Source organism: Didymella exigua (genome assembly GCF_010094145.1).
Source record: "Didymella exigua CBS 183.55 unplaced genomic scaffold M421scaffold_21, whole genome shotgun sequence".
Taxonomy (NCBI): domain Eukaryota; kingdom Fungi; phylum Ascomycota; class Dothideomycetes; order Pleosporales; family Didymellaceae; genus Didymella; species Didymella exigua.
The window spans coordinates 280,071-307,545 of NW_022984795.1; the positions used below are offsets into that span (position 1 = coordinate 280,071).

The 27,475-nt window shown below is 54.3% G+C and overlaps 11 protein-coding genes across 11 annotated transcripts; 5 read left to right on the top strand and 6 right to left on the bottom strand.

The window, feature by feature from the left end:
* Nucleotides 1–431: 431 nt before the first annotated feature.
* Nucleotides 432–3,013, bottom strand: M421DRAFT_212014 (bifunctional 6-phosphofructo-2-kinase/fructose-2,6-bisphosphate 2-phosphatase). The gene has a single exon (XM_033588231.1). The coding sequence runs from the start codon at nucleotides 2,834–2,836 to the stop codon at nucleotides 518–520; it is 2,319 nt and encodes a 772-aa protein (XP_033446876.1). The 5' UTR covers nucleotides 2,837–3,013; the 3' UTR covers nucleotides 432–517.
* Nucleotides 3,014–3,600: 587 nt separating this feature from the next.
* Nucleotides 3,601–4,067, bottom strand: M421DRAFT_6894 (uncharacterized protein; the record flags this gene model as incomplete). Its single annotated transcript, XM_033596572.1, has 2 exons — nucleotides 3,601–3,749; nucleotides 3,803–4,067. The coding sequence occupies 2 exons, from the start codon at nucleotides 4,065–4,067 to the stop codon at nucleotides 3,601–3,603; spliced, it is 414 nt and encodes a 137-aa protein (XP_033446877.1).
* A 216-nt stretch (nucleotides 4,068–4,283) lies between these two features.
* On the top strand, nucleotides 4,284–6,819 carry M421DRAFT_422593 (RnaseH-domain-containing protein). The gene is made up of 4 exons (XM_033593215.1): nucleotides 4,284–4,696; nucleotides 4,744–5,078; nucleotides 5,128–5,752; nucleotides 5,805–6,819. The coding sequence occupies exons 1-4, from the start codon at nucleotides 4,632–4,634 to the stop codon at nucleotides 6,439–6,441; spliced, it is 1,662 nt and encodes a 553-aa protein (XP_033446878.1). The 5' UTR covers nucleotides 4,284–4,631; the 3' UTR covers nucleotides 6,442–6,819.
* A 332-nt stretch (nucleotides 6,820–7,151) lies between these two features.
* M421DRAFT_396470 (uncharacterized protein) lies at nucleotides 7,152–7,771 on the top strand (the record flags this gene model as incomplete). Its single annotated transcript, XM_033590111.1, has 3 exons — nucleotides 7,152–7,354; nucleotides 7,410–7,532; nucleotides 7,583–7,771. The coding sequence occupies 3 exons, from the start codon at nucleotides 7,152–7,154 to the stop codon at nucleotides 7,710–7,712; spliced, it is 456 nt and encodes a 151-aa protein (XP_033446879.1). The 3' UTR covers nucleotides 7,713–7,771.
* Nucleotides 7,772–11,803: 4,032 nt separating this feature from the next.
* M421DRAFT_212080 (uncharacterized protein) lies at nucleotides 11,804–13,473 on the top strand. The gene is made up of 5 exons (XM_033588232.1): nucleotides 11,804–12,174; nucleotides 12,226–12,262; nucleotides 12,320–12,390; nucleotides 12,437–12,678; nucleotides 12,770–13,473. Exons 1-5 carry the CDS (start codon nucleotides 11,995–11,997, stop codon nucleotides 13,353–13,355), a joined length of 1,116 nt encoding a protein of 371 aa, XP_033446880.1. The 5' UTR covers nucleotides 11,804–11,994; the 3' UTR covers nucleotides 13,356–13,473.
* Nucleotides 13,474–14,720: 1,247 nt separating this feature from the next.
* M421DRAFT_396476 (alpha/beta-hydrolase) lies at nucleotides 14,721–16,896 on the top strand. Its single transcript, XM_033590112.1, has 4 exons — nucleotides 14,721–15,049; nucleotides 15,123–15,459; nucleotides 15,509–15,736; nucleotides 15,786–16,896. The coding sequence occupies exons 1-4, from the start codon at nucleotides 14,883–14,885 to the stop codon at nucleotides 16,797–16,799; spliced, it is 1,746 nt and encodes a 581-aa protein (XP_033446881.1). The 5' UTR covers nucleotides 14,721–14,882; the 3' UTR covers nucleotides 16,800–16,896.
* A 538-nt stretch (nucleotides 16,897–17,434) lies between these two features.
* Nucleotides 17,435–19,621, bottom strand: M421DRAFT_422596 (uncharacterized protein). The gene is made up of 5 exons (XM_033593216.1): nucleotides 19,244–19,621; nucleotides 19,138–19,193; nucleotides 18,989–19,082; nucleotides 17,924–18,936; nucleotides 17,435–17,870 (listed from the first exon to the last, which is right to left on the bottom strand). Exons 1-5 carry the CDS (start codon nucleotides 19,290–19,292, stop codon nucleotides 17,703–17,705), a joined length of 1,380 nt encoding a protein of 459 aa, XP_033446882.1. The 5' UTR covers nucleotides 19,293–19,621; the 3' UTR covers nucleotides 17,435–17,702.
* Nucleotides 19,622–20,354: 733 nt separating this feature from the next.
* On the bottom strand, nucleotides 20,355–22,473 carry M421DRAFT_212138 (uncharacterized protein). Its single transcript, XM_033588233.1, has one exon. It carries the CDS (start codon nucleotides 22,327–22,329, stop codon nucleotides 20,464–20,466), a length of 1,866 nt encoding a protein of 621 aa, XP_033446883.1. The 5' UTR covers nucleotides 22,330–22,473; the 3' UTR covers nucleotides 20,355–20,463.
* A 2,367-nt stretch (nucleotides 22,474–24,840) lies between these two features.
* M421DRAFT_212174 (uncharacterized protein) lies at nucleotides 24,841–25,619 on the bottom strand. The gene has a single exon (XM_033588234.1). The coding sequence runs from the start codon at nucleotides 25,367–25,369 to the stop codon at nucleotides 24,896–24,898; it is 474 nt and encodes a 157-aa protein (XP_033446884.1). The 5' UTR covers nucleotides 25,370–25,619; the 3' UTR covers nucleotides 24,841–24,895.
* On the top strand, nucleotides 25,493–26,833 carry M421DRAFT_422600 (uncharacterized protein). Its single transcript, XM_033593217.1, has one exon. It carries the CDS (start codon nucleotides 25,818–25,820, stop codon nucleotides 26,814–26,816), a length of 999 nt encoding a protein of 332 aa, XP_033446885.1. The 5' UTR covers nucleotides 25,493–25,817; the 3' UTR covers nucleotides 26,817–26,833.
* Nucleotides 26,834–26,969: 136 nt separating this feature from the next.
* Nucleotides 26,970–27,461, bottom strand: M421DRAFT_6901 (uncharacterized protein; the record flags this gene model as incomplete). Its single annotated transcript, XM_033596578.1, has 1 exon — nucleotides 26,970–27,461. A coding segment is annotated over one exon (492 nt), but the record flags the coding sequence as incomplete, so codon positions are not given.
* Between the last annotated feature and the right edge of the window lie 14 nt (nucleotides 27,462–27,475).

Below are 27,475 nucleotides of genomic sequence, written 5' to 3' on the forward strand. Positions count from 1 at the left end.
AGCTCTGAACCGTACCACTCCTGTTGGTATAGACTCGATGACGACGGTATCGCGCAGCTTGCGGCCGTAATTGAATGATGCAAAAGATGATCTGCGATCGCGAAGGTGTAACGATTGCGGCTTGGGACTGCCGCCCGCCTTGTGCCAAGGAATATGGAGTGGGTAAGTCGCGTCTCGGAACAGCTGAGCAGCGGTGAGTGTGGGACGTGTATGAGAGAGATGATTTATTCATCGCAGTGAAGAAAGCAGGGCCTCCAAATAAAGCTGCAAAGCCGTGCCGAGCAGAAATCTCTTGGCCACCCAATAGATAAATACGCCAACAAATGCATGAAATCCGATCAAACATCCAGATGTGGAAAGGAGCATTACGGACATTAGGAAAAAGAATGCCACCGCCAGCCCCATCACATCGCGCGAACCCAGCCAGGGAGCCCAAGTCTAGTAATACACCAATCAAAACACCATCCAGCTGTCTACTCCAGCAGACCGACGTCTACTCCGGCAAGAACCACCACCCCTAGTTGAGCTGCGGGTTCGTCGTCGCGCGCCTGAGCTTGTACAGAGGGAGGTAATCAAAGTCGTCCTTCTCAGGCTTGTAGCGCCAAGCCTTGAACTCGACACCATATGGCTTCGGCTCGAGCTGATACAGCATGCCCAGCGGACAGTCTAGATCCGCCACGTCCTCCCTGTTCAGGCCCTGGAAGTACGCCAACAGCACCCTCGCGACGCTGCGATGCGTGATCAGCAAGCAATGGTCTGTCATGCGCTCCAGCTCCACGATCACGGGGCGAATGCGGTTGATCACGTCGAGGTAGCCTTCTCCGCCGGGGCCGGGGTAGCGGTATGCCAGCTTGTCGCGGCGCCGGCGTAAGTACTCATCAGCATGCTTCGTACGGATTTCGTCGTATGTAAGACCTTCCATGATGCCAGCGTTCAGCTCGTCAAGCATGCGCATCTGCTTCACTTCAAAGTCCTCGTCGCAAAAGTACTGGCCGGTTTGCACACTGCGCTTCAGCATAGATGTCCAGACGCAGAAGTTGTGAGCCTCCATTTCAGTGCTGAAGTAGGGATTGGGTGGTGTGTGATCACCGGGGACGGGTGGGAAATGTGTGTTTGCCATCTTGTCAGCTTGGCGAATGGCCCATTCAGTGCGCTGCCTATCGATGAAGCGTGTCATTGCTTTGGCGTACTTTTGCCCAGGTTCAGAGAGATCGGAGTCTCCGCCAATTTTGCCAGCGACGTTGTCGAGAGATTCGCCGTGCCGAGTGATCCAGATCATACGTGGCGCGAGGTTGAAGTTCAGGAGGTAGTAGACTGCTTGGCCGGCGAGGAAGCCTTTGATCTGGTGCGAGACCATCTTGCGACCTACGTCGATCATCTTGACGTATGGCATGTTGTTCTCTTCCTCGTAATCACCGATGGGGACGTAGTTCTTCTCGTAGATGGCGACACGCTTCTTGAAATCTTCGAGCGCGGCGTGAGGATCCTTGTCTTGATAGTCAGGTCCTGACAGCTTGAGGCGCATGTTGGACTCCAGCAGACTCTTGTCTTGGCACACACTCTCGACGAAGAGAACATTCAGCTCAGGACCAGCCCGCGTACGGATCTTCTCCATAATCTGCTTCCTCCGCCCAAGCGTGCTGTTTGTTGCGTCGAAAATACCGACTGAGCCATTGCCATTCAGAATGTAATCGAGAACGTCGTCTAAGGTCTCCATAGCGCACTGCTCTCGGATCTGGGCGGCCTGCTCGTTGTTTGGATCGAAGAAATCCGCCGACTGGTCCATCTTGTCATCGCCCTCCTTGTGTTGTCCATTTGAGTCTCGATTCTCCAGTGTGACCGCCTTAGGCCCTGGGGATGTGACTTGTACGCGGGGCACGCCGACCTCCTCGACCTCCTCGACAGCTGTGGAGTTCTCCGGATCGTTAAGTGGGTCCTTCAGGTCCAGTGGGGCAAATCTTCCGTTATCCGCAGCTGCCGACTCGCCGTTGATCAGAATTTTGGCTGCAATCTGAGGGAGGGAGTCTTTGTGTTGTTCTAGCGCATTTCTGACCCCGGAAGGCACCTTCTCCAGGCTTGCCTGTGATAGGCGAAAGCCGTGCCCACTTGCTGCCACACGACGCTTCTCCCCTACATTGAAAATTTTGGTATCGTGCTGCAGCCAGTTGAGGTATCTTGTCATTTTCTTGGTGATATACGACTTGCCACGCGCAGGCAGGCCGACCATGACAATGACAAGCTTGGCTCCGACATCGCGCGACGCGATCTTGCCATCGGGCGAGACTTTCGACTTGGTGAGACCGGGGATGTCGAGTGTGGTAGGGCGAATGCGCGGTGTTGATGCAGCGCTGTTGTTCCTCGTTAGAGCCCTGGGTCTGTTAGTATGCAGCGTCTCTGCAGACTGAGCATCTGGGACGGACCCCTTGGGGCTTCCTGGCTGCGACGGCGCGGGGGTGTCGCTCAGCGCGACACCGACACCATCCTTCACGGTCGCATGGTTGTGGTGGTGGCCGCCGCCGATTGATGTGGGCGGGGGTTTGAGCTCTCCGCGCTGGGCCGCGAGGTCTTTGATGGCCTGCACGCTCTTTGGGGGGCCTGCAGAGGGGATTGCGGGCGGCGCGGGCGCAGGGCGCGGGGCTTGCTCGCCAATGCTGGTCGTCGGTTTCGTGGGCTGCGCGTTGTCCTTGGCTTGGTTGAGGTTGTTCATGAGAACGTTTCGGGCGTAGATGGAGTGCTGGCTGGTGCGTCGGTTCGAGGTTGCTGGCGTGGAGGCAGAGGCGCGTCGACGGAGGGTATTACGTAGGTCGGTGTCTTTCGGCGCTGTGATTGCAGCCATGCCGCTAGTGTCGCGTCCGTGCTAGTCACTCAGAAAACCGGCTCGTGAACCACAGGGGTGGCGGGCGTGGACAACAAAGGTTTGCGGGCGCGGTCGTATCGGCGAGCAGAAGGAAAGCCGTGAAGAATTTACCTGCAGAGGGTGCTCGGAAAGATCCTCGGGCTGGCGACTCGTACTTTGTAGGGGAGCACCGCCGATGACTGATCCCGTTTTTCAATCCAGGGTTCACGCCGAACTAAACACCAAAGTCGATCTCCAGGACGTGAAAAGAGTCCGGCGCTAGAGCAAGTCGAGGACCTCCAGAAACACGCGGGAAGGCAGGCAGGTCCTGCAATTGCGATGCTGCATGTTGCCTTATATCGTATCTGCACATAATAAAGAAGTGAGCAGCTGCCCTGGCAAGTTGTTTGTTTGGAGGGTGCTGAGCTCGAAGCGGCGGCCCCACGCCGTCTGACCCGTCCAATCGTTCCAGCACGCGCTCACGTCGAGCCAATCCTCCTCTGCTAGCTGTGATGATGTTCCTTGCCGTTGTTCGACGAGTAGACGATATGTCCGCATTTGACAACTTCTGGCACCTTGTTTCGTTGCGACCGCTACCTCGACGTGGTCTGAATTGCAGCGCCCCAAGCGGCCCGCGGAGGGAGTCTGTGCGATGTGTGCACTGTGTGTCGACGGGAAGATCAGCCGTCCCCCTGATGGTCAAATCGCCTTGATGGACGAGGCTGTAGCATAACACCGTGTCTCAATGATGCATGGACTGCTGATCAGGTCTCGAGGCGCAACGTGAGCACCAGCAAGCAGATGTACGCCGAGATACTCAGTGTCGTTAGTACGCTCACCACGTTGCCGCTCGTCCTGAACTTCTTCCTATGGAGACCGTCCTCGCCCAGTTCAGAGAAGAATTGCTTGTTACCTGTGTTCGTCTGTCAGTCCATTATACCTGGTTGGTGTTCGTCTCCTACACACCTTGCTGCCGTCTGAACAGACTGATGAAGAGGACACCGGCTCCGTACACCGCGAACAGTGCGCCGATTGAGTAGAACTCGGCTGTAAAGATCTTGAGCACGATGAGGGCGAATGAGAACTGTCCGATAGCAGTGCGGATGTAGGCTCCTTCGAATGTTCTCTGGGCAGCTCTGATCTCCACCATCTCGGCCGGAGTCAGGATGACAGACCTCGCTCGGTGCAGACGCAAGTGATAGCGATCAGCGACATGACGCCCTTCGAACATGGTGATCTGTATTGAGCGTTGTTGAGTGAAGGTTGGCGGTGAGTAGAAGCGTAGAGCGCTGACGGGCGGTTCACAAATCACACCGTGAACGTTGGCGGTAAGTAACAAATGTGTACGGTTCTGACGGGCAGTTCACGGAGTATATCGCAGTCTAGCAGTCACTGGCAGGTGACGTACATGAGATGCATGTAAACCTCGAGCGGTTTCGGTGGGTTTACCTAGTGCCGAGGCTGATCGCGACATTTCGCCCCGCGGGCGTCATGGCGTTGCACTCCAACTCGGCTTCTAACACACAGAGCGAGTCCTCTTTTGCGTGGAGAAGGCGAGTATTCAAACTAGTGCGCAGACAGCAGAGCAATTGCATCGCCACATAACGAAAGGCGGGCTTTTGGCAAAGGCGCCCAAAGCTTCAGGGCTCCGCGCACATCTGCGGCCTGCAATGATCACTATAGCTATCGCCCTGTCCCGTCCAGCGTGGGGATTCGACAACACGCGGCCTGGTCCAACGTCCAACAACACACTACCAGCCCCTTACCTTTTCCTTTGCGTTGAGTTGCGCCGCATATGAGACTGCTTGTTCGGCTGTTTGTCTGCCAACGCTCGGCCTCGCTTTTGCGTACCTCCAGTTTGTATGCAGCTCTTCCAGCATCTTCACCAACAAAGCTGACCGCAACAGGCAATCACGATTGAGAGACACGTCACTAATCACAATCGTGCCGCAAAGTACTAAGACTTCTAAAATACTCTATCGACGCCATTGCCGTCTGTACTCTACCCACGAGGAGTGCATCTTCGAAGTTTCGTTCGCCGAACCGCAGAACGAAGACGACGAGCTTCACGAAGAGCTTGACGATATGGAAGGCGCAAAGTCGGCGACGTCTAGCACGTCGAGCGGGAAACGGAAGAGGAGTGCCGGGCCTGTCTTCTATGCTGTCAGGGTTGGTCGAACGCCCGGAGTATACTACAGCTGGCCTGACTGCGAGGCCCAGATCAAGGGCATGAAGGCCGAATGTGAGCTCTCCCATATGAGAGAGAGACGAATGTACTGACAGTGGACAAGACAAGAGGTGTGATTCCCTTACCGAGGCAGAGGCATTTGTCAAAAGCACGCACAAGTCAACACCGAAGCCCGGGAAGAACAAGTACTACGGAGTCGCTATTGGACACTTCCCTGGCGTATACATTGACTGGCCTTCGACACAAGCACAGATCAAGGGTTGCAGTGGAGGTCTTCAGCAGAGCTTTACAACGCATGAAGAAGCTCGGGCCTTCGTCGACGAGCACCGGCGTGACCACAGTGTACCCATCAGCTTGCGCGGCGATCTGTCTGAGGCATCTTCTGCAGCCGGCCAAGGCTGCAAGGTCAGCGACACCGTCTCGAAGAAGCAGAAGAAAAGCAGCGGTCTCGCGGCCGCCGTGGCCACCAACGGCGACATCCAATACGAGCCTGGCATGGGTCCATTACCAGAAGGTGCTGAAGACGGCTTCGATCGTACGCTGAAGATGGATCTCGAAAGTGGTGCCATTAGGCACAAGACTAAGGCGGAGCTGGGTGCTACAAAGATGCAGCCAACTGGCGACTTCACAGGTCAGATTGTCGTCTACACCGATGGCAGCTCCCTCGGTAATGGCCAAAGTGGAGCTGTTGCCGGTGTAGGCGTCTACTTTGGGGCCAACGACAAGAGGTTTGCAAACCTTACTTTGAGGAGCTTCATTATGCGCTGACACAGCAAGCAGAAACGTTTCTGAACCCCTGCGAGGATCCAAGCAAACAAATCAGCGTGCTGAGTTAACGGCTGTCGCTCGAGCGCTCGATCATGTACCCATCGATCGAGACGTTCTGATCGTCACCGACTCATACTATGCCATTCGCTGTATCACAGAGTGGTCACCGAAATGGCTGAAGAATGGCTGGAAGAACTCGGTGGGGAAGGACGTCGAGAACAGAGACCTTGTGGAGCCCATCGTATCTCGAGTCTGCGAGCGAGAAGCATGCAAGGCGAAGACCAAGTTCCAGTGGATCAAGGGGCACGCCAACGACCCGGGTAATGTCGCTGCTGATGAGCTTGCTGTTCAAGGATCGAGATCAAGTACGCCGCAGTTGAGGGGCGAGATTGAATTCTCCACAACTCTGACGAGCCCGATCAAGACTAAAGAAGAGTGGGATCAGATCAAGAAGCAGGAGCGAGAAGAGAAGGAGGCGGATGACATCTTCGACAATGTGTCTGCCGAGCAGTTCATGAACCAGACTTCGTCGTATTTCACAGCTGTAAACACACCAGCTCATATTTCGACCGAAGCGAACTCGGCTCCATCACGGCCAAATGGTATCCCTGCAGGGTCTAGCGAAACAGCCTCAAACGGTACGTTATGAGCAATCGATCTTTAGGAGCTATGCGAATACATCTCCGCGATTATTTGTAACCCTTTCGCCGCGGCGAACTGTACGAATTGACGTGATTTTATTTGCAGCAAACAGACAGGACTCCATCGAATCGCCGAACATGTGGGGTACAACGGCATTGCACCTTCGAACCCCTGTATGACGACCCCAGATTTCGTGCGTCACTGCCGGACAGGGATAAGCCGAGGCATTGCGATCACCCAAACAGGCAGTACGTCCTGTCTCCGATTCCAAGTTAGTCGAACCATCCACATGATGTTCAATAGGCATGTGCATCGTGTGATTGAATACCAGCTGCCAGGTCCACTATACAGCTTAGAATAGTTGCTTGAACGAGTCATTTCACCGACACAGGCGGAAATCTTATTGGAGAAGTGATAACTTGTGCCTGCATTTACGTCGATTATTTGCTAACACGACTTATACGAGTCGACACATCGAGATGCAACTTCCGCTGCAGCACCACAATAGTGACCAACTGAGCTCCATCAGGTATGCTTGCCCGTTCCAAGGTCGTTATGCAACCTTCACTCATACGCGTTCTGGCCGGAGTAAACACGTTTACGGTATGACGCCGAAATGAAGAGACAATGTGTAGAAGCACTTGAAGCCTCATAATCCACTGATAATGATCATCGAGTATCACATTGACCGCCAAGTCTTTCAAATCATCAATCACGATGAAATTCGAACTCTTCACCTCGCTAGCCCTCGCGGCCCTCGCCATTGCCTCGCCTGTTGAACCCCTTGAGAAGCGCGCAATCACTTGTCTGAAGGTCGGCGCTACGGCAACCGCAACCTGGGTCAACTCAGCAGGGTTGACATGTCTCTGGACCGGCACTGTAGGAAGCAACTTCGGCACCAATAGTGTCAACGGCGGAGAGTGAGTCGCCTCATTCTTTCCATTCATCTCTGAAACACAATTGCTAATGAATCAGCTACTCTTGTAACGGCCGCTGCGGTGCAGGGTGCTCGGGCAGCGCCGTCGGTAACGCGTATACGCAAGACTGCTTTAGCCACGATGTTTGCTCGTGGTTCAATAATGCCTCTGGTGGCGCCAGGCATGTCATCGAGTATGGTACAGGACTGTATGGGGCTGACGAGATGACAGCGATGCGAATTGTGGCGCAGCGTTCAATGCTGCGGTGGATGATACGCTGCTCGGTACTGCGAATGGGTGTGGACAGACGAACCCGAGTAACTCGGCCAGCGTGCCGTCGACGAGCCCGAAATGCTCGTGAATTCGGTGGCATGATGGAGGGAACGTATACAGAACGGTGGTGGCCAATGAACAGTTGCAGTATCAGCCTTATGCCCCGTCCCTTCTGCGTGTGTTCTCCGCTCACAATGCCACATTGCTCTTTACACCATGATGTACGTCGTTAACACAGCACGGACGTCTCTACAGGCACCAACATCTACGCCTTCTCAGGCCGAGAGCTAACGCCTCAAACGCTGGTCCTCCACGACAACAAAGTCTTGCCATCTGGATAGGTTTGCAGAAAGTATTGACGTCTCTAAATGCCCTCAGTGTCCATATTTGACCCTTAGGGTGCGAGAAGTAGCTTTGAACACTCTTGCGCCTTTCACTCACAGTCCACAGTCGATAAAATTCCTTCCACTACACAACACAATCCAAATCGCTCCATCCCCCGCCCAAAATGCCTTTTCCCTTCCTTAAGAACAGATTCGTATTCTTCGCTCTCCTTGCCGTGCTATAAGTTACTCTCCATTTCGCTCTCGGGCTATGCATGTACGGCGCCTATCTCGCAGCTCGTTGCCTTCTTTTCAAAACCTTCGAGATGCTGCCGAATCGACTGGTGGCCAATCTATGGCAGGTTCCACTGCTTTTTCTCGTTCTCGGTTGAATTTTTCGGTTTGGTGGTATCGAGGTGGCGCAGTGCCACGATGTCTGGCCCAGGGTTCGATGTCCCACGGTTTCTCGTTGTGAACCACGGATGGAGAGGGCACAGCCACTCGCGAATGTTCTGGAGATGGAGTACTTATGTCCTCGAGATTTTCTCCTGGGCTGCTTCACAAGTCGTGCAAATTACGTTCAAACAGCAAAAGCATAAAGATGCTCTTCGGTCTCTCTTTTGCGGCTTTGGCTACTAGATAGCTACTCGCACCACCTCTTCCGAACCTGTGACAGCCAAATTTACTGGGGTCGTTAGTATTCTGCCGCTGCCAACTATACAGTCGTACTCTGCACTTGAGTATCCTCCTACGGTGGGGGTTCGGTCCTGTTATGATTGACTACCTCTACACCGGATCAGGATCGGACTACTGGCTATGTCTCTGCCATGATGTCGCCAACTATACGCCGTTGGACGCTTGGTCATGGTCCTGTTGTGGTCTCTAAGCCAATACCCACTGTACCTTCGCTCCAACCCGACTCCCCGTTTATAACCATAGGGCATGGTCCTGTTGTGCTGTCGACTACCTCTACGCCAAATCGGGAGCGGACTAGTGGCCATGGCTCTGCCATGGTGTCGCCAACTATATGCCATAGGACGCTTGGACATTGTCCGGTTGTGGTATCCAAGCTAACTGTCACGGCATCCTCGCTCCAACCTGAATCGCCAATCACATCGACTGCAGCATCGACACTCACTGTGGTCATCAAGCGATCCCCATTGACCTTTTAACGCTTCCAGAAGTAGTCTTGAGCGTCTCGAAACGCTTGTCAAATTTCTCGATTACCTCCCACCTACTGCCACAAAGACGACCGTGACTGGATCTACTTCACCCTCCTATCTCTCAGCGGTTCCCCCGCGCTCGACTCCAAGGGAAGGCGCGTTCTGTACTACGTCTCGAAATAATGGGTCCTCGCTTACCCCGAGACAGTGCGCAAAGCCCTCTTCAACGACCTCGAGCCATTCCTCACCTGTCCCGAAGGTCACTGCAGAAGCACCGTCGTCCTTGGGACCAACCTTTGCTTGGAACTTGTCAAGAGTACAAAGGGATTCCGCGTGGAATGGAACGGCGACGGGTGTGGGTACGTGAACAGCGCGTATAGTATAAGCAAGAACGCTGTTACAAGGGCCAAGTTTGGGTATTTGGAGACAGGAGCTACGCTGGACGAGGCTGTTGTGGCGTTTATGAAGCAGCAGTCATTGGCCACCTACCCTACACTGGAAATCGATCTTATCATTGGTTTTGCGGTGGGCTTATTGGTGAGTCTGTCGCTTATGTGCATCTTTCCAAGGCATTTATTTCTCTACCCTTACCAAGACGACTTTTGAGAGGGCAAAGGTGTATAGCATGAGGTTCGGTGATGGCGTGTGTGATGCAGTGCGAGCTATGACTAAGGAGGAGCGTCAGGATTGTGGGCAAGGAGAACATTTTTGGTTGAAGGATACTGTTACTCCTCACAAACATCCAAGTGCGGAATATGCGGCGGTGGCCTCTACTTACTCGTATTTGTAAATCTCTTTACTGGCAAAGATTTCCCCAAGGTATCTTAGGCACCTGGAGGGCCTCTCTTTATGCACCTAGATGAATGTTGTCACTTCGTGTCCCTATGATCGATCGTCACTGTTCAATCAGCTAAAATCGTCCATTTTGATGTCCGGCGACTGGAAGAATGATGCGGTCTTCATTCACTAGCTGAGAGACTCACTTTAACTTTTCCTGTCAAATTTGTAATAAGCTTTCAAGATACCGTTTGCCACAACGTAACACTGTAGATACTTTGGATGCACTACTGCACCGGATCGGCCGATGATATGGCCAAGTTCTCGACATCTGCATTCTTACCAATGTTTCCGAATCCTACGCGCAGATTATCGCGATAAGCCGCTCTTTTCACATACTGCAGAGCAAACCTACAGGCATTTACAGAATCTAATATTGTGGATATTGCGTTAAGCTGTTCCCTGGTTGTGATGCTGTAGGGCTTAGCGCGGCTGCATCGCTGGTCGATCTCAGGTGCAGTAGCGGTAGAGTTTCCGGGTTAGTTAGCCTTCGTCGATCGCACGGAGCCGCGCCCCGCAGTCCGTTGATTGGCAATGGCTGCTGTGTCAAATGGCGTCCAGTCCTTGAAGATCTCGGTCGATAAGCGCAGTCGACTCCGGCAGAACCTCGCATCTGGTTCAGCTCAATGTAGTTCACATGAAGAGATGAGGGCGTTGGGGCTTGTATCTTGCTCTCTCTGGTCTATGCGGTACGGGCCCCAGCTCCACATCTCCCGCGTTGACAAAATTTCAGTTTCAAGGAACCCGCTGTGCCGCAAAGACTCCGAGAGTGAGTGGAACCTACGAAGATGAATATACATATCTGCCGCAAAAGTACCAGCCAGTCATTTGACTGAGCCACAGGCACTGCCACAGATTGATTGGCTGGTACTTCTTCGGCGACTGCGCCAATTTAACTGATTTTCAACCACCTATGCGGTAGGTGACATGCATCCGCTACCGAAACAAGTACAATGGCCGCTGCTCTGTTCACTGCATAAAGCACGCACTCAGCGGTGCGGGCCGATGTGCTCTCAACAACATGTGGCGAAGTCGATGGTCCGGATTCCAGATGCAGTGACGTGGCAGGGGTCAGCTCTCAGCTCTGCTACTGTCTCTTGTTTCAGAGTTCCTCAAAAGCGAAGACGACTATGACTATCTCCTACCCGTGAGATTTGTGCAATGCAAGACGAGGTGATGCAATACAATGCACAACGACAGCCGCTAGACGATGTCACAGCACCGTCAGGGTCCTTGACAGAGGGTAAAGCGCTAGTCGATCGTTTCCATTGATTCGGACAGTCCGTGTGATAAGGTTTTCCAGCCCATCATCCGAAGCACGAACGCGCATGGATCTCCGGTGCTGTTCAATTTGCTTCTTCACGAAAATTAACTTTACAAAGCGAGCTGGCGAGCAATCGTGCGAGTCTGCCACTCGCCACGGATCGAAGGGTCTAGCTCATCTTATACCACTGGTTCAGCTGGATCCAGACAATAGCGTACCACACATCAAACTCGTGTTTTGCAAGAGCCTTGGCTTGCGACACATTTGAGCACTGACCTGTAGATAGCTGCAAATCGAGCCAGGTATTTGGCACCGCCCCGTAGTGGAGTCGTGCTCTTTCCTCGCGAGTCGCGCGGCAGTCAAAATTCATCTTTTCGAGGCTACGTTTGCTCCTTTCCATATATGTCTATAAGTTGCGACTCGGTCGTGCCAGCTCAAACTACCGGATTGGGGCATGTCCATGCTCATTAGACCACCTTCCGTTTGCGGTACATACAGTGCCTTCCGTTACGCGTTCACTCCCCCCGAAACTTCACAAGCGTGTCCCTGCACACTTGGGTGATTGATCGACCGACTTAGTGACAGGGGCGCTCCAACACACCTATTGCTATTGCGGCTCCTGCCCACGGGACCTCTGCCGCCTTCAAGCCTAAGACATATCTTCTGAAATACTGAAGCAACACCTACAAAGCCATCATTCCACGGAGCTTCTCAGAACCCCTATGATTATAGGGCTTCCATACGATCGGTGACTGGAGTTCGACCCCCGCTTTCTGATTAGCCATGGACCAGTATACACCTGAAGAGCTGGCTACATTGAGAGGAGATGACCGAGGGCCTCTATGCAAACGCATTGTCGTATCCTTCACAGTCCTGTCATTCATCTCGGTATGCCTTCGGCTTTACACAAGAATCAGGTTCTACAGAATAGGCTGGGAGGACTGGACAATAACAGCGTCTATGGTAGGCCGACCACCAACAGAATTCAGTTAAGCTGCTGATTGACGTTCGCAGATAGCGTCTATAGGAACCGCAATCTGCCAAATTCTGCGTAGGTTACAAATTTAGCATGGCTTTATATCGTTGCTAGTTGACTAACTCCTGACAGAGGTGAATGCTGGCAATGGAAAGCATGCAATATTTGTCCCATACCCCGAGGGCGTGTCCGAAAGTTTGAAGGTATGTTGCAGCGATCAGACGATGAAATGACACTGACAACGTCAAGTACCTCTACTTCAGCATCATCACCTACAACTTCAGTCTCACAGTCACAAAGATATCGATTCTGCTGCAGTATTACCGCATCTTCACGCTGCGCGAGATGCGCATCCCAGTATACATAGCTCTTGCTCTCGTGAGCGCCTGGAGCATCGTCACTGTGTTCACGGCAATATTCTCCTGCATCCCGGTCGATGTGTTCTGGAAAGTGACGGAACAAACAGCCGCTACGTGCGTCAATCTGGTGGTGTAAGTCATTTCGTTGGCGGTAGTGGAAGTTAGGAACCGAATCCTCTCCTTCAAAACCCGCAGCTGGTATTATCGTGCTGATATGTGACAGATTGTGGTATGTCATTGCATCCGTCAACATCTTCACAGATCTTGTGGTAGCCGTCATCCCAATCCGAGGCATCTGGAACTTGCAAATCCCAAAACGCCAAAAAATTGCTCTCCTCGGCATCCTGACGGTGGGATGGATCGTCTGTATTGTTTCCGTCTTGCGCCTGCACGCACTCTACGAGTTGAACAAGCACCTAGATGACGCGTCATACTACAGCGCTCCTACAGCCTACTGGAGTACCGTCGAAGCCAACCTTGCGATCGTATGCGCATCCTTACCTGCGCTCAAGCCTTTGGTCTCCAGAATCGTACCCGGCTTCGGCACCGGGCATAGCAGCAGAGGGCGAGGTTCGACCGCAGTGAGCGGCAATAAGCACAGACTACACAATATCGGCAGCAAGAGCTTACAGAGGTCTGCTGATGAAGAAGAAGAGAAGCTGACAGACGCTTCCAGCGCCAGTCACGCGCAGTCGTTTGCATCGGCACCTTCGGAGAGCGAGAATCATGGGAGAAACATTTATGTGACGAAGCACTTCGAACAACATGTCGAAGACATCCATACCGGGCCGATGGACAGTGGGAAATAAGTAATAGCAGCACCCCTGGGGAGTTCCTAGCGCGTGATGGCGCTTAACAGTAATGTAAAGTACGGACGAACGGATGTCGATGCGAATTACGATACCTATGAATACTTCCTCGTCCTTCACGATGTCTTTTTTGTTCTCATTTAGACACCAATGCAATTGCCGTTGGGTTTTTCGACCATTTCACGCTAAACTGGCTGACGTGTACTAGGTTATTGTGGCGACGTAGACAGCGCTTCTCCGTGAATGCGGTTGATCCCTCCGCGTCGAAGGATCCGAGTAGATCCAGGTCCCTAAAGGACGTGAAATGGATAGACCAAGCAAGGAAATGACCACTTATGTTGCGTGCTTATTTTCCTGGCGTGGAGAACCGAGTATACATCCGGCCTTGATAAACGCTCGACAAGTCTCACTTCACTACTCGGTGCGGCACCTGTCGGTAAAATGGCGGCTAAAGGATGATTTCGAACCTGACAAGCAGAGCAACTCATCCTCAAAGTAACCGAACAGAACTCTACTCTGACCGGGAACAAGTCCACGGACCCGAGGAATACAGCCGAAGTGGGGGATAGGCAACGCGTTGTGCGGAAGCAGATCTAGGAATCAACGGTACCGCATAATCTCGGTATCTTCAGTGATAGTCTAGTAGGGGTGTCCCGGCTAGCGAGGGACGCTTGTTAACAGTAACTTACAATTTTGATTGTCTTAATTGCATTAACAACAGGCCAAAACAAGCTTGAAAAGAATATCTATTGACTTGCTTAACTTCATTGTTTGTGAGTAAACTAATACCTGTAATGTACCTCAAGCCTTACCTGCAACCCATAGCTTTCTAGCTGGCAGAGTCTTCTAGGAGACTTTACAATTAATGAGTTGTACTTAACCGTGAGGCGAATTTAGCATTGGTTCGGACGGTACGGCATCAGCGCCACTCCTAACTACCCTAAGTATGGGCCGTCACCGAGGTAGCTAATATTATACAGTACTAGGGTCTTCGCTGCGACCACAAGCTTGTGCAGCACCAACCACGTAAACCGTTGCGTACGCAACTAAGGCTATGTATGCCGTGCTACACATGAGCTGTACAGCATCACCCCAGCTGGTAAGAGCCTAGTGTCTTTGTCCCCGTTGCCGAGCTTCGAAGTGGCTAGTAGTACCTTGCCCCGGCCCCTGACCTCCAGTGGGGTACTATGGACGTGTGAAGATGGGGACTTGTGAGTTTGCGGTTCGAAGTGGCTAGAAACTTATGTGCGAAGCACACTCCCAATTTTGCTTATGCCCATGCTTCTGCTAACAAGCTTCGTAAGGCCTTCTAATAAGTATTTTCTAGCGTTGTGCACGTACTTCGTACAACAGGCCTGTCGTGTGGCTAGGTGCTGGCTTCTCATTGGCTGAAAGACACGCGAGGCATTCGACGAGAGTGAGAGCTGACAAGGGGATCTGGACTTACTCAAGAAGAGCCGAAATACATAAGCACCTACGTAGCCATAGCCATGGTACGCCTGAACCCAAAGAGTACCGCCGTTGGAGATGCCCTCGATGCGTCTTGTTATCGCAGCTGCGACGCTCGGCTTGCTTGGTGGACAGTCTGCATCAGCAGCACCGCTTCTGAACGCCGAGGATCTCGCCGTCGATCTGGGCTACGGCGTCTATCGGGGCGCTCATAACTTCACCACGCAGCTCAATGTCTGGAAAGGGTACGTCAAGCATGTCACACATGGGGCAGGGTTCCCCACAAACACGCACATGGTACTGACCACTCCTCCGAAGAATCCGCTACGCAGCACCTCCAACTGGTGATCTACGTTTCCGAGCGCCAGCAGTTCCAGTAGTGGCCGGTGATGGCACCGTAAATGCTACAACATTTGCACCACAGTGTCCTCAGGCACTACCGGCCCCCTTCCCTGGTGCACAATCATCACCATCTGGTAATGAAGATTGCCTGTTCCTCAACGTATATGCCCCAAACTCTGAGGCTGTAAGGAAACTTCCAGTACTCGTGTGGATCCATGGTGGTGGGTATGGTGCGGGCAATGGCCAGCAGGACATGAGTGAGATCATAAATGCGAACAACAATGGTTTCGTTGCTGTCGCGATCCAGTATCGAGTAAGTGGTGGTCTTTGCGAGAAAGGGGTGAAGACTGACATCTGACAAGCTTGGTGCTTTCGGCTTTCTCTCTTCAGCCGATATCGAAGAGAATGGTGCTCTCAATGCTGGTATTCTCGACATGGCTTTCGCCCTACAGTGGGTCCAAGACCACATTGGCCGATTTGGAGGTGACGCCTCACGAGTTACTATCTCAGGCGAGAGTGCTGGCGGTGGTGGGGTGATGCTACTCATAATTGCAAAGAATGGTACCCTAGGAAATTCTCTGTTCAGTGGTGTACGTACTCTTGGGCGTCTCTTTCCTAACCCCGCTGACGGCTGCCCAGGTCGTGGCGGCCTCACCTTACCATCCGCCACAATACGATTATGATGCCTCAGCACCGACTTATAAGTACGAGAGCTTTGCATCACGCGCTGGGTGTGCGAACTCGACCGATACTCTCGCCTGTCTGCGCAGCAAGGACTCGGTGACGCTGCAGACCGCAAACTCGGAAGAGAACACTGCCAGCCTCTACGGCAACTGGGCTTTCCCTCCCGTTACAGAGTCAGACAGCGGTTTCATCACCACTCTCCCAAGTGACTCCCTGACAGCGAAGCGAGTCAACGGTGGGCACATTCTTGTCGGCAACAACGCAAACGAAGGTGCACCCTTCGTTCCATCGACTATCAACAGCACCTCCGCTCTGCGAATCTGGCTGCAAGGTGCATACCCAAATTTGGACTCCACCGAATTTGACGCCATCCTTGCGGCCTACCCAGCATCGGACGACACAGATCTAGAAAAATTTGCGACGAATGGGCTCGGCTCTGTAACAGCCCACGATGTCAGCCAACTTGCCACCGGACCCCAGCAGTGCGCATTCAACATCTACGCTGAGGCGACTTTCGTCTGCCCCTCGTACTGGCTCAGCTCGGCCTTCACGGGCAATAATCGTATCTCCTACCACTACCAGTACTCTGTTCCCGCAGCCTCGCACGGCTCAGATGTCTCTGCGTACTTCGGCCCTGCAAAACCCAATCAGCCACCTTACTTCACATCCGTCTTCAGGCAGATCTGGGGCAGGTTCATCGAGGCCGCGGAGCCGAATAGTGCGCAAGGTTTGGGTAATCTGGCATGGCCTGAGTGGGCTGATGACGGCGAAATTAGGATGCTGAACTTGAACACTACTGGTGGTGTGCCTTTCCAGGGGTTGCAGCTGGGTATTGGTGTCAATGCCACGCAATTTATGGAACCTGGTATCCAGAATGACTTCAGTGTTGTTGATGCAGTGACTTGGGAGGGTGGAAGGGGTGAGAGATGCGAATTCTGGAGAAGCATTGCGAGCAGGGCGCCGATTTGAGTGGGACGCAGCTCAGACCGGACTGAGGGGATTGCTTCACATCCAAGCAGATTCATGTCTCGCCAGACCGATCGTTTCTCAAAATGAAACCACTCACACGAATATACTTACAAAGAGTTCATGTGTTTTCTTTCATGTCAAAATCGGCGTTCATCTCGTCCGGCGTAGGTCATCCGCGGGGCTGTGCTGCGCCACATTCGCGCTGCAGCCTACAGCTACATCAGCAGAGCAAGCTCTGTTCGTTCGCAATTCACCCTGTATCTTCGCATGTTCTATCATCACACTTCTTTCCATTGCTTAGCCCACATGCCCCGTGCAAGCGGCAAGTAGACTTGATATATACCCAGAGACCCAGTCTCTCAAGCCCACCAGCTCCCCCAACCCCAACCAAATCCACGTGCAACATCACTAGGTTCACATCCCCTCAAACTAAGCATCCTGTAAACCTATCAACGAGACTCAGACCATAACCCTGGTCCGCTTCTCATGTGTACCACAACCTTCTTCTAGTAACCTTTCTAAGAATCTACGCCTTTTCTCATGCACTGTAGCACTATACCTGTTTCCCAAACAGGCCGCCTGCTGTGTGGCTACATTGAGACCGAGATCCGACGAATCGATGGGAGCGAAGGGCGTTGCATTTCAATCTCGAGAGGGGTTGAAGCCGATGGATTGCTTCAAGGCAGTTGGCGTATGATTACAGTGCACATTTGTTCACGGTGGAGGAAGCTAATTATTCCATCCAAGAAAGAGCACGCGTGCTACACGACTAAGCGAGAAGGAAAGGATCTTCCCATTCCGAAAACCAAGGTTGTGTCAGAATTCAGAGGATATTGGATAGAAAGCAATGAATGAGCATGGTATCTACAGATGTGCTTCTGGCGGAGACTGATAGTCTTCAGCCTAGGTAGACCCAGAGATGGAAGCAGAGACCTCAGTATCACCGGTCTTTCCGGCATTGTCAGGCTCGCCCTTCTGATCAGGCTTGGTGGCAGATTTTGCGAAGGACTGCTCAAAGTCCGCGATGATATCGTCGATGTGCTCGTTTCCAACTGAGATGCGGATGAGATCCTAGATACGTATGTCAGCCCATCCTCGATCTCAGATGCTTGCGTCCAACTCACCTCAGTGACACCGGATGCCTCTTTCTCCTCGTCGCTCAACTGCTCGTGCGTGGTCGTCCAGGGGTGAATAGCAAGCGTCTTCGAATCACCCACGTTCGCCAAGTTGGAGATGAGCTTGAAGTTGTCAACGACCTGGCTTCCTGCAGCGCCGCCGCCCTTGACACCAAAGGAGAGAACACCTCCGAAACCGCGGGTTAGGTATTTCTTCGCAAGCTGGTGCGACTGATGGCTTTCAAGACCAGGGTACGATACCCAGCTTACGTTCTTGTTGCTCTCCAGCCACTTGGCCAGCTTGAGGGCATTGTATGCATGACGCTCGGCGCGCAGGCTGAGTGTCTCGATACCAAGCAGAAGCTGCTGAGCTGCAAAGGGGTTGAGTGCCGCACCAAGATCACGCTGGACCTCGACACGAGCACGGATGATGAAAGCGATTGCGCCAAAAGTGTCTACGAACTTTAAGCCGTGGTAGCCCTCTGATGGGTCGTTGAACTGAGGGAAGCGCTTAGCGTGCTTGGCCCAGTCAAACTTGCCGCTGTCGACGATGAGACCACCGATTGTTGTTCCGTGGCCGCCAATCCATTTTGTTGCGGAATGAACGACGATGTCCGCGCCATGATCAATGGGGCGGATGAAGTATCCACCTGCGCCGAAGGTATTATCTACAACCACCGGTACGCCAGCCTCGTGTGCGATGGCAACGATCTTCTCGAAATCTGGTACATTGTATTTGGGGTTACCAATGGACTCGATATAGATAGCTTTTGTTTTGTCGTCGATTGCAGCCTTGAAGTCCTCTGGCTTGTCACCGTTGACGAACTTCGTCTGAATACCCAGTCGGGGGAAGAAGACCTTGAACTGGTTGTATGTGCCTCCGTAGAGATTTGTGGTCGAGACGATGTTATCTCCGGCGTGTGCGAGGGAGGTAATGGCGATGAATTGGGCGGCCTGGCCGGAGGAAGTTGCTAGAGCTCCAACACCGCCTTCGAGCGCTGCGATACGGGCCTCGAGAACTCCTGCAACATCGTCGGTCCAAGATCCACCAGTTTAAGAACACACTTTACATACCAACAGTGGGATTGCCGATACGGCTGTAGATGTTGCCAAATTCTTTCAGCCCGAACAACCTGGCCCCGTGCGCGCTATCATTGAAGGTGTATGACTGCTGCAGTCAGCTTTGATCTTTTGCAGATGTTGCGAGTTTAGTAGCGCCATACAGTAGTCGCGTAGATGGGCACAGCGCGTGAGTTGGTTTCCGAGTCTGGTGTGTGACCTGGAAGCCATTGTCAGCAGAGAAGCATTCGAGGAGCCGAAGGAGCTTACCGGCGTGCAACTGCAGCGTCTCGAAGTTCTTTGATAGTTCTTCGGCCATGATGTATTGTTTTGAACGTGGATGTATCGTGGAAGTAGATTCTGCTTGCAGCCAGCTACAATGAGGAATCGCTGAAAAGTTGAAGAGGGGTCCAAGTGGCAAGGCCATAAAAGCAGCCGTCAATCACGTCATATAAATAGTCCCACCGGTTTGGAGCTCGCTTGCCCTGAGCGTGCTCCTGTCAGCCTTCGTGGGGTTCGCCGTACTTGTACAGCTCCACTGCCACATTTTCACGCTTCGGCCGCTTTCACGTCGGCCACAGGGAGCCCATCATGATACTGCCAGCCCAATTGCTGCCCTTTGAGCAAAAAGGGCCATCCAGGCTTGCCGTTTGAGGGCTGATTGGAGAGTGGAAGCTCGTGTTACCGAATTGCGTGATTCCTTTGGAGGGGTAGGTACCTAGGGAAGCTACCCCGCGCCGAAATACCAGGGTCCACGCCGACGGCTAGTGTTGCTGAACGCCGCTGTGATCACGTTGAGATGCCGTCGTGTTTTTGCTAAAATTCGTTGGCGATAAGACTATTTTCTTATTAGCAATCATCGTGTCCGGTGCTCTGCTAACGTAAGTGCTGGACGGCGTTGTACGTCATGGAACTAGACTTTGAACAGGTAGCTCCCTTGCTTTAGATGTGACTATGTGTACTAATATCCAAGGTGCATGATCGGCCAGACGGCAAGACGCTGGACCACTCAGACATGACCATCTAGAAAACCAATTTATTCCACCAAGTGCAGACGGCCGCCCTTGTCTGGCAAGAGTCCACCGACGCGTATGAAAGAGACATGATAAGATGGTGCAATGCTGTAGGGCTTGGGCTCGCACGCTGAGCTTGATTTCCCATAACCAACAACAGACAGGAACATGCAATGCTTAGGAAAAGTGTGGCGAGTAGGCCTTCGCAAGGAATATGTGTACGTGAGACTGCATGATACAGACGTGAGCCGCCCACCATGACATGACCTCAGTAGTCATCCAGGAAACAGCGACACAAACAAAGTACAGTCAAGGAGATATCGCGAGATCGCACTGATGCAGCTCTCAGGTATATTGATGATGAAGTCAAGAAAAGTCAGATGGCGCCGGACTCCAATACTCCAGTACTCCAAGGTACAGTCGCAGAGCAATAGATCGAAGAAAGGCACATTGGCCGAGTGCAGTGAGGGATTAGACCTAGACGTTTACTTCGGGAACATGACGTTGACGTTGTGTTCCATCTGCTCGCCTGTAACTCATAGCAGCTCGGTCCATTGGCTCTTCCATGTCTGGCTGCTCGTCGTAAGTGTACCCTGGACCGGACTGTACAGGTCGTGCTCCTCCTGTCAAGCGGCCACTCATGTGACTCTGATCGAATGTAGATGAGAAGGATCGCTTTTGGGCGGTGGAAGCCGACATCGGTGGGAGGTTTGTCGCAGGGTAATTGTGCAGAGCGTAGTTGGATCGGGAGGCATCGGAGTTAGCAGATATGGAACCGGAAGATGTCGTATTCATTGGCGAGTGGTACGAGGGCGAAACTGGTTCGAGCTTCTCGGCGCCGATTGGTGGTTGCAGCGGCTTCAATGTTGGCAGAGGGTGAGTGTTCTGTGGGCGCATTGCGCTTGGACCGGAGATCGAAGAGGCACGGAGAGGTTGCTGCATTGGCGGTTGAGGCTGACTCAAGGACTGCGACCGCTGTTGGTAAGGGTCCACTGGGCTGTACGGTGACATCAGCTGCGACTGGCTTGAAGGGGCGTATTGCTGAGTCGGTTGGGGGATGGAAGGCCTGCGGTAGTCAATCGGTTGATGGTGGGCAGCTGGCTGTTCCTGGCGAGGTTCGTAGTGAGACTGCTGTGGTTGATGATGGCTCGAATAACCGTAAGACTGGTTCATTGGCATTTGTGGGGTGTGATTGGGGTATCCATTGTACCCAGGCTGTTGCTGGTGTTGAGGTTGTTGTTGAGGTGGGGGCTGCGAATACGAGGGCTGAGGAGGCTGCATCATGTGGCTCGTTGGCGGCGGAACGTACTGCTGTTGCTGCTGCTGCTGTTGCTGCTGCTGCTGTTGCTGCTGCTGTTGCTGCTGGTACTGAGGCTGGTATTGGGGCTGACTTGGCATGTGAGGGTAGCCAGCACTTTGTGGCGGGGCCATCTGCTGGTAGTTGGTGCTTGGCTGCTGGTAGGTCTGAGCCATCTCTTCCATACTCGGACGGCGAGGAGGAACTAGAGACGAGTTACTGGCATCCGAGACGGAGCGGGGACGTTCATCCATATGGGGGCCGGGTGCTGGCATGCCAGGTTGCCCACCGTAAGCCTCGGGCGTTGCGGTGCGTCGAGCCTGCTGCCCGTACTCGTCATTCTCATCATAGCCGCCGTCCCACTCTTTCGTACTCTTGTTCTCACGACGCCTCATCCTGACATCGCGTCTGATGCGGACACGGCAACCCTGCTCGGCGACCATGCGGCTGAGTGCAGTGCTTTCGGACAAGCCGGGGAACTTCTTCGCCGAGAAGACGGTGAAAGGCGCCGACTTGACCTCGCAGCGGTTGGTGACAAAACGGTTGCCGTCATGAATGACGTTCGGGTCGTTGGGGTCCAGATCCTTGACTTCGCTGAGGTTCTCAAGCAGGGCGAAGCTGAGACGGTACTTGCCCTCGTGGCGGACGGACAGATCGGGGAAGATGAAGTATCCAGCGGGCGTTGGGCGGTCGAGGTAGGCCATGCCAGCGACAGGAGTGCCGGTCAGGACCGGGGTGCCAGACATGGGCTGCGCACCACGGCTGGCAGCAATGGGACGGGCATTCTCGAGACTGGCGTGCAGGAAGAAGTTGGCGTTGTAGGCAAAAGTGACGTCCTGGTCGTTCTCATAGATGCGCAGCTCGACAATCGGCGGAGGATCAACAGGGCGACGGTCAGCGCTCGACTTGGCACCGCTTCCACAGGCACGGGCACGCTCGGGCTGCTGGATCACCTGCATCTCATAGCGAACGCGACGGCCATCCTTGGTGGTGCGTTGAGACTGGTTCTTCGTCTCGATCGAACATGGGATCGTCGAGAGGGACATGATGGGATAATGTGGTGACTAGGATCGAGTCAGTAGGCGCGCGGACGTGGAAGTGTTCCAAGGTTGCCGAACGTCAGGGACTGGCACGCACTACGTCGCTGACCAGACAGTTGGAAAATATTTAGAAAACGAGGAACAAGATCTGTCAGAACCTCGACCACGGAACAGTCGTGTCTGGAACTGTTAAAACAGTCGTTCGCAGTGCAGCCGCCTCGTGAATGTGACAGGAACAGCGTCCGCAGCACTGGGCTCCCCAGCCCGGCTGTTCGGGCATTCCCACGTCACGGGATGGGCGTAATGGAAAACACTCACGCTTCGAGAGGGCAAACAATAACAAAAGACTCGATCTCGCACGTTTTGGCACTCGATTCGACGGCGACAGTGCCAATTGTCCGGAGTGCTGGCGAGGTGAGGCGGGGGGCTGAGGCACGCGGTGGTCGATCTGGTGTCGATTGCTCCAGCTGGCGGGACAGTGGGCGGTGCAGCGAGCGTGGAAGAATGCGACGTGAGGCCTGGCTGCAGCAGACGTGTTGGTCGTCTACGAACGTCGCGGCGGTCGCTCTCCCGTGGATCAACGGTGTCGTGGATGAGAGATGGCAGCAGGAGCGAGGACGAGAGCCGGAAGCACAGCCAGATAGGTGAGCGCTGGGTGGGCGACACAGCGGGCTGGAGCCCCAGCACGGCTAGCACGATTGACGCTCCATCTTTAGCCGACCCGCTCCTTTGTCCAGCAGGACTTAAACGGTTCGCGAGCCCACTGGCGCCAATGACGGCTGGGCTCACCCCAGGCTCTGCAAGGCCTGCAACCTGCATGCGCGATCCGAGAAGGATGCCTCGCTTCCAGCTGCTGACCTCGCGTGCAGCCCACAGAATGCTCTCCGATGCACTCTGCAACGCCGTTGATTTATCTGGCGCACTTGGATGCCTATCTGGCGCAGCATCTGGCTACTGGCCGTGGGATTCGGGCTGCCCCAGCGCTAATTATGTCCTCGTCGCACCACACAGCGGGCGGCACACGGCGGGGCGCGAAGCCAGCCTGACGAAAGCTTCGGCTCCTGGCCTCCATTCCTGGAAAGCTCAGCTAGAGCCTAGAGGCCCCTACAGCCACTAAGCCAGGCCCTTGCTCCTTTCCGCAGCCCGACTGAAAGAAACTCGCCCACTACTGCACGCTCTCTCGTCAACGCTCAAGCCCAGCCATGTGCGTGGGCGTCGCTCCATACAAGCCAGCGCGATACTGCCGGACGAGGCCTTTCTCTGCATAGTCTCTGCTCATGCGTCGCCCAGCTGCTCACCGCGCCCACCTGGCTTTTCGCTGCCGACTCCGAGTGGCTCTCCGCATCTGTGAGTGCGATGGGGGCGTCTGCACCCCTCACGCGGTCTCTGCGATTGCGGACAATAATTGCAACCCAGTGCACAAAGGTGCCAGCTAGTGTGTTGTGCAACACAGTGCGAGTAGCCAGGCCACACACTACTGACAGTGGCACACACCGCAGCAGACATGGTCTGATCACTCGCGCGGAACGCAGAAACCACTTTTCAGCACCGTGCAATCTGGCTTGCAGGTATCCGGGACGGGAAACCGGTGCATTTACTGCGACCGCTGGGTTCGCTGCCGTAATGGGAGCCAATAGTTGTGAGATTGCCCATGGCGTTTACCAGCGGCACGTCTCCGAGAGCTTTGGCTTCAGAGGAGCCCGGATCGTCGTGGCCCGTGAGGCTTGAGCTAGACACGCCAAGCCGGGCCTAGTGGGTCTTCCACATAGTACTCATTGGACGAGCACTCTCACGGATGCACGCATCCAGACCGAACCGAGCAGGCGGCGCGCGCAATTTCCCGGTGAGCGATTCATGTGCTGACCGGGCCGCACCTCAGCACGACTCGTGTCCTGATGAAGGGTCGACGCCGCTGCTGAAATACGGCCTCGAAGTCTACAAAAGCACAGTGCAATTGCGCATGGTACATTGTCAAAAAGCCTGAATGACGCATGGCCTCGGCGAATCATTATGTCATCGACTTGATGGGGCTAACGAGGCGGGCGGGGAGCACCTACCAGTCCCTAACCGCTGCCCGCTGTCAGCCCGTGCCCGTTCGATGACCAGCCCCGAGGAGCCTCAACACCGCGCCCGAGGACTCCGCAAATCTCTCAATATCAATTCAGCGGGTCTGAGACTATGAGCAAGTCTGGAACTGCGACATAGATGGCGCCGAATGTTTTCCCCTGAGGCGTGGTGGCGCTCGTCCCTGAGAATTGGTTCAGCCTACGCCGCGAGCAAAGAGTCGACGGGAAAGCCTTTTGGGAATCCAGGGCCCGTCTCTCAGGTTTCCGGGAGAAGAGGCGCCCAGAACACTTTCCGAGTGGTCGACGCCCACTCTGGAATTCCAGGACATGCAATCGCTCCTCAGGAAGAACAAATCCCATGCACAACTCACAAGCAATTTTCGCAGATCATATGACGTCAACCCACCAAGCACTAATCGCCTGATTATTCAATTGTACACAGACTTACCGTTTCGAGTCCGAACTACCATCTGTGGAGTACCAATCGATCACAGTGTGGCATCGCCTCATTTGAGACAGCTGCAACGTTCTCCACAAGCCACGCCCCGGCTATTGGATGCGAAACCCAGCGTGGCTACTTTCGACTCACCTGCACAAGCAACAGGGCCGTTTTGGCACACGCATCGCACGTGGAAAGACGCCTGCAAGCCATCACACGCTTTCGATGTATCAGTGTGGGCTGATGTCTGCACATACGTGTGTCTCACGTTGAGTCGGTCTGCGGCACACTGACCTAGGCTTGTGGGCGTTGGTGTGCTGGCATGCGCCTTCCTCCACCAGTCCACCAGCAAGCGAAAAGGAGATGTTGAGAAAGAGAAGGATTGGGGTTCTGTGATCTTATCTCGATTGCTCCCAGTGATCGTGGGTTCGGGTTCGTGGCTTGGGCTGGGAGGACCATCCTGGCGCCCCTTGCTTAACGCTAGATCCTGCTGCGCGTTGTGCGTGGATGTCAAACAATGACTCTCGTTTTCAGTAGCCATGATCAGAGCTCCGTATCTCGCATGGTCTTGGCACTAATCCTTCGCGATCCTGCCGCTGAATGTCCGCTCGGATTCTTTTGTCGGTCGAATTGCCTCTCTAGTCCAAGACACCGCAGATATTATTCTCACTTCACTTGCCTGCTGAACATTATTGCGGGTCGATTCGAGGTACTTTGCTGCTTCACAGAGTTGAGGAGTTTCTAGCACGTGACAAAGAGGGCGCTGCAACAATGAGTAAACACTGTCTGAGAAAGCACAATGTCTCCAACAACGACAGCGTCGTCGACCAGCACAAAAGGACTTACTTCCCAAGCTCTTCTCACAACTAGTCTCTATCGATCATCCACCAGTGTCCAGAAGAGACGTCCATCTCGCAGCAACTCCTTAGCAACGAGCCCACATCTACATCAGCTCAGTCTCAGCAAACACACCACCAACAACCGCAGCCATGGTACGCTACTGCCTCCCCTCCTTCCCCCACCTCCCTCAGCTCTCCTACCTCTTCTCCTACACTTGTCCTGCACCTCCCCTGTCCTCCCCAAAGCCGCAGCCCTGCAATCCCACAGCAGCCCCCTACACCTCCTGGCGCCTACCCATCTGCCCCCAGAAATGCGACGGCATGGGCCCCCATCTGCCAGCAGGCATCGAAACGCGTGTGAATGGGCACCTAGTCTCTGAGCCCGCAGTGAAGGAGATTTCGTCGCCCGTCGCCGAGGACGTGAAGCGGAACCTCGTAGATGTGATCGACGCGGCGAAACAACATGGTAAGACAGCCAAGGCCGGCGCCTGCGGGTCTGCCCGCCGCTTCCCCGTTGTCCCCGCGCAACGCGCAGTCGACAGCGTACACGGTGAGCGAACGCCCAATCTAACGAGCCTGCTCAGCGACGCCGGCGACGATGCCGATGATGATTATGCATATGAAGATGGACACTCACTCCAGCCATCCGCCGCGCACACGCCGGAGCGCAAACCACCGCACTCCATCAACGCCAAGCGACTGACAGCAGACTGGCTCGCCACGCTGCCGTCGCTGCACGCGGATGCGGACTCGGACGACGATACGATGCTTATGGCTCTGTACCTCGTCGACGACGATGCGCAGCGCGAGTTCTGCGCCGCAGACGAGCCGCGTTGTGACCGCAATGTGAGCCTTGTAGACGCGCCCGATGCTGGTGCTAGCGCGGTAGCGTCCGACGAGGCTGGGTATGAGCTCGATACGACAGACGCTGAGCCTGTAGATGCAGGTCCGACGCCGCGCCGGGCGGTTCCTGCGCGCGGCCGAGTGGACATGCAGCAAGCGATGGATATCTGGTGCGAGATCGCGGCGTGCGCCAGCGTAGTCGTGGACGGAGCGGGGGAGCTGGGTGTGAGCGGCGACGTCGATGGGGAGGGTGGGCGGAGTAAAACGGAGCGGCCGCTGAGCCATGTATTCCCTTTCTCTACGTAAATCAAAGTAAGCCGGGGGGAGGGGGGGGGGGGGGGGGGGGGGGGGGGGGGGGCTGAAATCCGACTTCCATCTCATCTCGCAATCTCCAGTCTGGATCCCAATTCCACCGCGCTCTCAATCATGACAAGCACCGCTTCCGTCTAGAGACCTAAACTACAGTCTCACCCCGCCCTCCTCATCACTATCACTATCACTATCCTCCTTCCCTCTCTCCTCATCCTCTTCCCTCCCCCTCCTCTTAAACGTCTCCCTGAACTCAGGCTGAATCGTCTCACCTCCGAGGCTCTCCCGACCCTGCCGCACATCCTCCAGCATCCTCCGATTGTCCCCCTCGATATGCGCCGCGAAGTCAGCCCATCCCGCGCCCGGCACACCAGGGTCTTGCGCGCGCTGCTGCATCCGCGGCGCCAAATTCAGAGCGCCAGAGATCTTCGAAGTTATCTGCGGTGCGGGTCGTGCGCTGTCGTGGGAGCTTGGCTGCGTCCCAAGGCGTCCGGGGATGAAGAGCGCGGACCGCGAGTTGAGAGCGTGGGACTGCTGTGACTGCTGCTCTTTTGACTGCTCTTTTGACTGCTGCGACTGCTCTTTTGACTGCTGCGACTGCTCTTTTGACTGCTGCGACTGCTCTTTTGACTGCTGCGACTGCTCTTTTGACTGCT